General features: G+C 50.2%; 5 protein-coding genes across 5 annotated transcripts; 2 read left to right on the top strand and 3 right to left on the bottom strand.

Annotated features, from left to right (window-relative positions):
- The first annotated feature begins 517 nt into the window (after positions 1-517).
- BDV38DRAFT_293459 (polysaccharide lyase family 1 protein) lies at positions 518-2,290 on the top strand. The gene is made up of 4 exons (XM_032062252.1): positions 518-879; positions 939-1,275; positions 1,328-1,408; positions 1,466-2,290. The coding sequence occupies exons 1-4, from the start codon at positions 743-745 to the stop codon at positions 2,072-2,074; spliced, it is 1,164 nt and encodes a 387-aa protein (XP_031919041.1). The 5' UTR covers positions 518-742; the 3' UTR covers positions 2,075-2,290.
- Position 2,291: 1 nt separating this feature from the next.
- Positions 2,292-3,634, top strand: BDV38DRAFT_95477 (NmrA-like family protein). Its single transcript, XM_032064187.1, has 2 exons — positions 2,292-2,762; positions 2,833-3,634. Exons 1-2 carry the CDS (start codon positions 2,508-2,510, stop codon positions 3,490-3,492), a joined length of 915 nt encoding a protein of 304 aa, XP_031919040.1. The 5' UTR covers positions 2,292-2,507; the 3' UTR covers positions 3,493-3,634.
- On the bottom strand, positions 3,608-5,238 carry BDV38DRAFT_234339 (uncharacterized protein). Its single transcript, XM_032053233.1, has one exon. The coding sequence runs from the start codon at positions 4,607-4,609 to the stop codon at positions 3,761-3,763; it is 849 nt and encodes a 282-aa protein (XP_031919039.1). The 5' UTR covers positions 4,610-5,238; the 3' UTR covers positions 3,608-3,760.
- Positions 5,239-5,469: 231 nt separating this feature from the next.
- BDV38DRAFT_267591 (Alpha/Beta hydrolase protein) lies at positions 5,470-7,248 on the bottom strand (the record flags this gene model as incomplete). The annotated part of the gene is made up of 4 exons (XM_032056620.1): positions 5,470-6,362; positions 6,425-6,651; positions 6,708-6,990; positions 7,050-7,248. The coding sequence occupies 4 exons, from the start codon at positions 7,246-7,248 to the stop codon at positions 5,470-5,472; spliced, it is 1,602 nt and encodes a 533-aa protein (XP_031919038.1).
- Positions 7,249-8,096: 848 nt separating this feature from the next.
- BDV38DRAFT_234336 (oleate hydratase) lies at positions 8,097-9,885 on the bottom strand. The gene is made up of 2 exons (XM_032053232.1): positions 9,275-9,885; positions 8,097-9,220 (listed from the first exon to the last, which is right to left on the bottom strand). The coding sequence occupies exons 1-2, from the start codon at positions 9,844-9,846 to the stop codon at positions 8,164-8,166; spliced, it is 1,629 nt and encodes a 542-aa protein (XP_031919037.1). The 5' UTR covers positions 9,847-9,885; the 3' UTR covers positions 8,097-8,163.
- Between the last annotated feature and the right edge of the window lie 427 nt (positions 9,886-10,312).

Raw genomic sequence — 10,312 nt, 5'->3', positions numbered from 1 at the left:
AAACCTTTCCGATGTTGTTGCCTACCATGCATCCGTCCTGAACGTTGAGGCTGTAAAGGCTGAAAAATCGTGCTTCCCTGTGGGTTATCGAGAGAATATCGGAGCATACTCGGCGAATCGATATGTTTCGGATAGCATCCACAGTGAATGATATTCTAATCTTGGATCTCCGAGCATGTACGGTACCAAATGCATAATGCCCAAAGACAGGGATAACATAAATGCCAGTCCCACGGTGAATCTGGAATCGGAAGATTGCTAGAAGAGAGGTGTATATTAATTGAGCCTGTTATTGCCATCCGGGTGAAATGATCAATGCGACCCAAAGTTAGAAGTGATCTACGATAAGTGCGGCCCTGAACCAATTTATATCCTACATCTTCGCGAGCTATCGACTTGGCAAAGGGTCCTGGGCACCTGCGCATTTTTAGAATTAATATGCGTCAAACACTAATTGGCGGTTTAAGATATTGTGCCCTGAATGGGGTCTAAATTAACGGATTTGGCTCGCCTTGGCAAAAGATCCACGCATGCTCGAACGGCGAACGGAGCAGCTCAGGGTCTCGATATTCGCCCTGGTGCGAAGGTTGTTTTGGCCGCTGAACATGTGGAATCGGAACGTTGATTTAGGGGTAGTTTGAACGTCATCTCTGTGCCTATTTAACCATGATCGACTCTCACCGGATGCTGGAAACCAGAACCTACCTACTCTGAGAGTGAATCGACCACAGAAGAAGGCACAATGAAGATCGCCGCCCTTTTGGGTTTATTCTTGGCAGCCACTGCCCATGCGCAGGTCCAGGGCACACCTTTCGGCTTCGCTGCTGGTACCACCGGTGGTGGAAATGCTAAGGCAGCTGCCCCCTCCAGCCTGCAGGAGTATGTTTGATTTGGACGGTGTTCTGGCTTTATGCAGATTTGCTGATAAAATGGGCTAGGCTTGTGGGCTGGTTGTCAGACGATGTTCCCCGTGTGATCCTCATTGACCGTGAGTGGAACTTCCTTGGTACTGAGGGTACCACCAAGGGTAAGTGCTGCAGCACCAAGACCACTACCTGTGAGGGGGGTACCTCGAAGGGGCAAGCTTGGATCCAGGACAAGTGCGACGATGGCACGTGGATAGACTGTGAATATGACAACGCTCCTAAGAAGGCGATCGACGTCGGCTCGAACAAGAGTATCGTCGGTGTTGGCAGCAAGGGTGTTATCCGCGGAAAGGGTCTCCGTATTACCAACGGCAACAAGAACGTGATCATCCAGAACATTCACTTCACTGTAGGTCTTAGGTGAGCTCGCTGTTGTTGAGATTACTAGCTGACCATATCAGGACTTGAACCCTCAGTACGTCTGGGGCGGTGATGCCATTACGTTGACTGGCGCTGACCAGGTCTGGATTGACCATAACAAGGTGAACCATATTCGTCTATACATCTTCACGCGTGCGCTAAACTGACTAATGTGATAGTTCTCCCTTATTGGCCGCCAGCACATCGTCAGCGGCTGGCAACCCGCCGGGCACGTTACCATTTCCAACAACGAATTCGACGGCCGTACGGAATGGTCCGCTGGCTGCAACGGCAAGCACTACTGGACTCTGCTGCTGATCGGTGAGAAGGACTACTACACCTTTGCCGGTAACTGGGTCCACGACGTCTCCGGCCGCGCTCCTCACATGGGCACGACCAAGACTAACTCCGAGAACTTCTTCCACGGCGTGAACAACTACTTCCAGAACATCGGTGGCCACTCCTTCGACGTTGATGCCAACACCTGGATGCTGCTGGAGGGTAACGTTTGGGAGGGCGTTGACACTCCCATCACCGACACTACCCTGAAGAGCGGTGCCATCATCTACAACGTCCCCAACACCCAGGCTGGCCGTGGCTGCGACGGCGCCATCAGCCGAAGCTGTGAGGTCAACCAGTTGGTCAAGTCTGGCCAGTTTCCTCCTCGTACCGATGCCGACGTCTTGAAGAAGGCTGCTGCCTACAAGGCTTCCATTCCTCCCACTACCCCTGTTGCTGATATTCCCAAGAACGTCATGGCCAATGCTGGTGTTGGCAAGCTCAAATAAATGAGTTCAACCAATTTATCGCCCGGCGGACGTGTATTCGGGGGGGTAATTCCTTTGTATTCTTCCACTTCTGAACTCTTTACCGTTACCGTCTGTTCACTTCAACAATACCCAATTCTAGCGCTGGCTTCTGTGAATATTATTAGATTAGAGATTGTTTATTATTGAGATCCACAATTAAAAACAAGCGCAGTGCGGCATTAGTCATCATTTTTTCTGCCTTAGTCCTTCTCGGTCTCGGCGTCGGGGTCTGCTGACCAACATGACATCACGATTATCCCTTGCTAGGGTTGAATGTCCGAAAAAGACCTACAATTCTGTTTGAAATCAAGCATGTAAAGCTCTCGGTACATAAGGAGGACAGCCTTCCAAGCCTGTCAGGAACCAAATCATCACAGTGTCATTGAAACATCCTCGATAAACTCTCCGCACAATGACTATCGCTCTCCTGATCACCGGCGCCACCGGCAAGCAAGGTGGTGCTGTAGTCGACGGGCTACTGGCCCAGGAGGCAGATGTGGAGATCCTCGCCGTCACCCGCAATGCCCAGTCTCCAGCGGCCCAGAAACTGGCTCAGAAGTCCGACAAGGTTAAGTTAGTTCAAGGCGATCTTAACAATCCTGCGGGGATTTTTGAAAACGCCAAGAAAGCCTCATCCTTGCCCGTTTGGGGTGTGTTCAGTCTCCAGGTACGGGATATCAAGCAGTCACTTGGATGCAGAATATGGTAGGCTGACCGAGGGTGTTTGAAATAAATAGAGCCCCTTTGCCAAGGGCGAGAGTCTCGAAAGCGAAGAACGCCAAGGCAAGGCCTTGATCGATGAAGCAATTATACAGCGCGTGCAACACTTCGTCCAAACATCTGTAGACCGCGGTGGCGATGCCTCGACAGACAATCCCACCAATGTTCCTCATTTCATTACCAAGTATAACATTGAACACTACCTATTCGAAAAGACCAAAGACGGGTCTATGGATTGGACCGTTCTGCGACCCGTGTTCTTCTATGACAACCTTACAGCGGACTTTATCGGCAAAGTGACCTTCACTTCCTGGGACGCCTATCTACAGGGAAAGCCTCTCCAATGCATTGCGACTAGCGATATCGGCATCATTGCGGCCAAGGTCCTGTTGCAGCACGACCGATTCAAGAACCAGTGCCTCTCCCTAGCAGGCGATGAGCTCACTTTCGAGCAGATGGCAAAGAAGTTCAAAACCCATACGGGGCAAAGTGTGCCCACTACGTTCCGTTTCGTGGCTTACTTCATTATGCTGATGGCTAAGGATTTGAAGCTCATGTTCAAGTGGTTCTATAATCATGGATATGGTGCCGATATCCAGCAGATCAAGCAGATCCATCCGGGGTTGAAGGATTTTGATACCTGGCTGAAGGAGGAAAGCCAATTTCTCAAGCATTGATGTGTGATACCTATTTGGGTGTTTGTATTATGTTTTCAGCTTATAGTTATCCTAATGACTGTTACATTGGCATCTGTATCTAATATGGATTACTTGGTCAGTTCGTTTAATAGGTCTGCTTCTTGATGGGCAAAAGTGAAATTAATCACAACTCTAATGCAGCAAGCATGCAAGAAATATATGTCTATCGGTGTTAAGATGTAGACAGCACACCTCCATACCTATGTACACCATGCGAGTGTTCTTCGCGCTTCGAGGACAGAAGTCTTTAGTTCGCTGTCAAGTTCTGCTCACTCGTATTCCTCTCATAGAGCTGAGTAGCAAAGGCCAGGCATTCTGGATCTCGAGCGCAGAAACTCATTACCTTATTAGTGTATTCCCTCGCAATGCCCAACTGCTCTTCCAGCGTATCCGTCTTAGTTGCACCAGATTCACCCTCGGCATGGCCACCCTGCAACTGACTCGCCAAGCGCAGACGAGAAACATAGTCCCGGACTGTAGAAACACCAAAATTGAAAGCCCTAGCAAAACCATCCACACCACTGCGGAAGACCCTCTGTAGGCTGTTATTCTGACGACGAGCCTTCTCACATACAGGCACACTATATTCCGCAGACCATCCACTGCGAACGAGTCCGTTTACCTCCTCATCCATAGTTCTAAAGCTTATCTGTAAAGACGGGGAGATAAGAGGTCGTATCTCACTGCCAGCCTGGCCCTCTTTGTCCTTGGCAACGGACTTGCCGTTGCGCGTGCTTACTTCTACAGGCTTCGGCACAATGCGAGCGGACTTGGCCTCAGTGGAGCCAATGATGTTCTGAATCAGACATCCTTTTGATTTGTGGATTACTCGGAAGACTTCGCCTTCGCAGGTATCGGATCGGTAGAGGGCGATCTCGTATTGATCGTCGTTGTTGTTATCGGGCTCCATGCGTGTTGCGAGTGTAGTACTCCCATGGAGTCTTGTGCAGGGATGAGCACTGTTTAGATGATGGGTGGCTAATGGTGCTTCTTCGCATTTGCTGTCTGGGTATTCGGTAACTTGGTAGGAAGTAGCATGTAAAGGAAGAAGACATAGTGAGACGATGCTGAGGAGGGACTGTTGTGACAGCTTCATAGTAAGTGGCGATTTTGGAGTACGGTCTCTTAAGTATTCCTAATAGGAAAGAGAACTCTCTTAAGTAAGGCTGTTCGAAGGTGACCATAAGATTGTGGGGATACCGGGCGCTATCAGCTGGAAGTCGATCCAAGTGGAGTGCAGCAGGAATGGTAAATCTTAGGAACTATTACTAACAATCATGGTCTCAGTGCTTGTTATGCGCACTGCCTGGAAGTCCAAGTATTCATCGTCTCATACTAGAAACGGGGGCTTCAACTCAACTACAGTTAAACTGAACACACCTCGACGCAGCGCTTGTTGACCATGATATAATGCCAAGCTGTTGGTAACGCACTACTCGGCCCCGAAGCCATACAAGGGGGCATAAGCTGATCATTTGGACGTATGAGAGGCTAAATCGAGCCCAGCCTCTCCCGCGGTCGCAGCCTTATGCATGTTTGGCCCAGCAATGCCACGCCGGCGCCCAAGTGGCCCTTCCGGATGTAACTCCCCATCCATAGATAGCCAGACATTGGCCTTCGCTTTCAGGGATTAGTGACGCAGACTGTCGCTGGAGAAATGCCACCAAGGTATACCCCGCACCCTACAAGTAGCTGCCTGCTAAGACTCATCAACGCTCATTGGAGTTGAGTAAACGCTCCGAAACATTGTGACCCGTGACCAAGAACCAATATTTCGAATATCGTGTACAGCAGACTATACCGCAGTCCATATTCGTAGCTGTAAGAGCCCCTTTTTGGTACCTATTCAACTATATGTACATTCTTCACCCTTAGCCGTCGTTTCCAGGCGCGAGTGTAATGAAAAACAGTCTACTCATTATCATCCTCCATGGATCATTGTCTTTACAGCACTCTTCAAAGCTTATCGACACGACCCAACAGCCATTGCAGATGACGGTACGTCACCCGCGGCTGGTACTGCGGCTGCATATGTCCAGACTGGTAAGTCTCAGCCCACATAAGTCCACGCTCATAATGTTGCACACCCATAACGCCCTGGCTCTGCAACATCGCCTGGCCATTCTCCTCGAACACCTCTCCCCACGCAAGATCAGGCAGATCGATGGTAATAGGGGTAGCCGGCGCAGATTGGAATCCAAGCTGTCCGTTCCAGGTCATGTTCTGGATGGCAAGCAATGTCCCGTTGGTGAGGATGATCATGTCATAGTCGCCGTTGCTAACCAGAACGCGGTTTGTTCCCTCAATGACTTGCGGGAGGACGCGCTCGATCGGGTTCGCAGATAAATCTCCCTCTTGCTCGGGGCCGGCGTCGCCACCGACGTAGACGTTCTCGCTTGAACAGCCCGACCAAGTGACGTTCAGGGGCGCGTGCATGGCACGTTTGACGTCTGGGCGGTCGAAGTACACGGTCGCTCCAGCGGGCTGGTAGTTGAATGCTGTAGGCATGGCGAGGACATCCCAGGCAAGGGGACACATGAGGTTGATCTCGTAGATGTCGAAACAGGAGTTGGCGACCATGGCTTCGTTGCTGATGAGGTCGAAGACGTCACAATCGGCGTCGCTGGTATAGTTGAAGGACTTTTCGGGCTGCACGCCAGCGGGAGGGAAGACGAGATATTCGTCTAGATAGTCCTTGTAGCCGCATGAGTCGTGGAGCCTCTCGAGTTCCGACATGAAGCTGGTGTTGAAGTTGAAGAGGTTGGCGTTTTGCTGGACGAAGGGCACGGCGGGCACTTCTTCTTGAACGTAGTCGTGTTGGCCGATACAGGGGTCGTATACCAGGGCGCCTATTATATCATTAGCGTGAGTTCCATACTGGTTTCCTGGCAATGCGATAGCAGCTATTCACCTTTCAGGTCATAGTGCTCCGTGTCGTTCCGGTCCAGCATGGCAGCGGAGATGTATGGAACATAACGCCCAGCGTAACTTTCACCAGTAACGTAGATCTTGAAGTTCTTGATGCCAAAGAGCTCTTGGAAATTTTTAAAGAATCTCACAAAGTCCTCAGCGGTTTCTTCCTGGGTTGTGGCATTTGGCTTGCCGATCGCAAATCCTGTACCAACCGGCTGCTCGACCCTGTAGCATGAGAGGTTAGACCACTCGTAGACCGTATTCAGTGAGTGTGAACGTACCAGAGCACATTTGTCAAATTCACCCAGGAGTATGGGTTCTCGACAGGCGCAAACGTGCCTGGCTGCCATGTAAACCGGCCGTTTTCCTGAAAGAAACCCTCAAGAGAGCTACATCCGGGTCCTCCGTTGAGCCAGATTGTGATCTCGTCAACAGGATCGCCAAGTGTAGGCTGGAAGACGAAGAAAAGAGCCCTCGACTTGTCGTCTTTGTCGATGGGGACCAATCCTGAGTACATCTCACCGACATCAAAGGGAACATCTGGGAGGTGGTCGACTCGGTAGGCTATTTGGAACCAACCCTGTCTGTTAGCTATGTCGCGATATAGATATGTTTTGACTCACATTTTGTTTTATTGGTTAGAAACCGGAAGTCATCAATTGGCGTCTTGAACGACGACTTCTGCTGTTCCGCAGCTCGCTTAGCGAGGTTCAAAGAATCGCGGGCCTTTTGGCCGAACCGGCCATGTTTGGCAGCAGATACATTGTCGGTGCACAGGGCAGCGGCTAAGATAGCCGTTGACACGATGCTTTTGAATAACATTTTTTTAGGGCGTGTGATATAATAAAAGAAAGGCCTTTTCCATCAGGGTGCGGGGGGATTTATAGCCGGGATGAGCCCACGGCCTCCATGAGGGTAGAGCTTGCTCAAGCATAACTGCCACAATCCCAGATTTGGAGATAACATAACAGAATGTGGGCCGCACTATGGAATCGTTCAATCAGAGCAGGCTAGGATGCGGAGACAATGAGTCGCCAGACTCTCTTATCGCTGCTGGCTCCAAGTGGCGGAACAAAGGCGTCGGGGGGAGTTGAGTTGGTGGCCAATAACAGCGCAAAGCAGGAGCGGGAATGAATAAAGCCCTAAATTATGGACCCCAGTTGAAAGCTTGAATGGCAACCTGCTTATTTTCCCATCGACTTTCCGGAAGAGGCCGGATTAGCGGCCCCTCTATCGACAACGCCATGGATCACTCTGCGGCGCTGTCCGACGGTGATAAGCCATATTATATTGACTTGCATATCTTCTGTTTCACGCGGGTATGCGATTGGACTGGTTTCAAATTAGCCCCGGCCCACTATGATTGGATTGAAGACAAAAGATAGGGATTTGGGAAGCTGCCAATAGAGACGCGCCAAAAATCGTTACTGTCCGTTAATTAGTAGCAATAGAAGCTTTTTCGACTGGGTTAATGTACCTACGTGGTAATGACTATTGATATCGATAAGTAGAGCATAGTGGCATTGGCAAAAAGTGGTAAGATATTGAGATAGACATCGTGGACCCATAATCAATACTACTATGACCGAATTGAGTATAGATTTACAAAACCATGAAAATCCCCGCCCAGGGAATACCCGAGGGCCGAGAGTATGATACAGAAGTAAGAATAGAGAGTTATTTAACGTTTCTAGTCATTCAGACGTGAAAATGGGTACAAATACAACTCGTTCTAAACTACATCAAGAGGCTGACTGCAGAACTTCGCTTCGACTTCTTACCCTCAATATCCAAGCCCATCAATCGACGCACTGCCATCTGCGCCCCTCTCACACCATAATCCATGGTAACCACGACCTCATCCGGTATATCCACAAATTGTCCAATTAGTGCCAAGTTCGTCATTCCCTCTGGTATCACCTGTGGTCGATCGCCACATGTCCGGGGTAGCATTGTCGCGGTCATGCGTGGGACGACACACGGGATCGTGATGGAATTCTTCAATATCGTCTCGACCGGAAATTGCAAATGATGAAGTATTTCCCTCAAGATCTCCTCCCCAGAACAGGACAGCATCGGCTTCTTAACATAGTCGCCCTGCGCCTCGGGACGGAGCGCATAACCCCAAAGCACTTGCACGTCGCCTGGTTGATCTGGGAATAGTGGCTGCTGCGGGATATTCAGGCTGATGATCCAGCTACTATCCTTCAAAGTCACGAACGCGGCTGTACCAGGCTGGTTACCTGTTAACTTACAGAATCGGTTGAAGAATTCGGGATCCTTGAGCGTGACGGTAAACGATTCCAAGCGAGATTCCGACATGCGCGTGCAGAAATTGTATGCATTTCCGAATTTTGGGTTCTTCGTCGAGAGCTCGAGCCATAAGAGCCAGTTTTCATCCAGATCGTTGTCGATCTCCATTAGCCCTAGTGACGGCGGTTCGGTGTTGCTACCCGTCGTCGTCCCGGACATGACGGAGCCCACGGAAACAATGACGATGTCGTTTGGTCCCAGCACGATCTTGTGGTCACGCTCGTCATCTCTGTGTGCGCAAATAGCCGATACGCGGTTCTCGTTCTTCGGGTCTATGATGATATCGGAGACAGTGGTATTGAACTGAAAGTCCACACCTTGGGATGTTAGGAAATGCGCGATGGGCGCCACAATGGCTTCGTGGCGATTATAGCGACCACAGTCGAGAACGCGCGGGAAGTTAATATCATGGACATCGTGCATGAAACAGGCGATGTATCGACGTAATTCGGCCGCGCTGTGCCATGGCTGGAAGCCGAACCTGGTAAACAATTAGTCTTCACATCACTCCCTATTGGTGACTGTGTTTGCTCACGTGGTGGCCAGTGTTAGCCAGTAATTACTCTTGAAGAAGCTCTCGCCAAAGTGATCCTTTATCCGGGTTCTCCCTAGAGCCTTTTCGGTTTTCGAGACCATCACGAAAAGCTCTATCCGGTCTCGGAGCCCTAGGTTGATTTTGTGGGGATCGATACACCCCAGGCCATGGGACCTCCGGGTGAGGAGGCGTGTGTGGGATGTCCCATTGAGAGCGTGACTTCCGAACTCTATAATATCGTCTAGAGCGGTCTTTCCCTTTCGCGTCCTAGAGGGAACCACCGAGAGGAGTTCTTCCATGGCCGAGCCGTTGAAGGGAGGCATCCCTCCTGCCCGATAATTGTACCCATTCACAGAGTCCCCTCGGCTAATCGTACCTCCCCCTGCCACAGCGAGCTTCTCCAGAATATGAATCTTTTCTGCAGGCACATTGGCTTCCTGGATTAAGTGTACGGCAGCTGTGAGGGAGGCAATGCCGCTGCCGAGGATCCAGACGTCAAGCTTATCGGGCGGGCGATGGTTCAGTCCAGCGCTTTGCGTTACCGAAGATCTTGATGATTTGCGACTGGGCATGACGGCGATGATTAGAAGGAGAGATAGGGCAGAAGGGACGACGCCTACATTGGCCCGAGGGAGGCGGTTGAAATAGTCAATGAACTAGTGGCTTAATTGGCTTTATTGATGGGATTCTAGGCGGGCGGTGGCAATGAGATTCCTCTGATGTCAGAGAAATAATTTTATTTTTCTATCATCAAGAAGCCTTTGGGGGAAAGTCAGAACCGTGGGACGGGCAGGTCAAAGCCTGGAGCCTCGGTGGTGATTCGCTTGAAGTCAGAGTCTGGATCGCTTCCGTTATGACGCCACGACAGCCCTTTTTTCTAGTTGGATGGTAGAATGGAGGCAGAAGAAATTCTGCACGCGGGGCTTTTCTAGCCATACGTTTCCATGGAATTTGTCAAGCTGAAATGTAATGCCAGGAACGCTTTCGATAAAAAAATAAGTCTAAGTATATACTATAGTAGCGGCTCATTGCTAGAGG

Source organism: Aspergillus pseudotamarii (genome assembly GCF_009193445.1).
Source record: "Aspergillus pseudotamarii strain CBS 117625 unplaced genomic scaffold BDV38scaffold_3, whole genome shotgun sequence".
In the NCBI taxonomy this organism is placed as follows: domain Eukaryota; kingdom Fungi; phylum Ascomycota; class Eurotiomycetes; order Eurotiales; family Aspergillaceae; genus Aspergillus; species Aspergillus pseudotamarii.
Note: the sequence above shows the minus strand (reverse complement) of the source record. Positions and strands in the feature narration are given on the sequence as shown.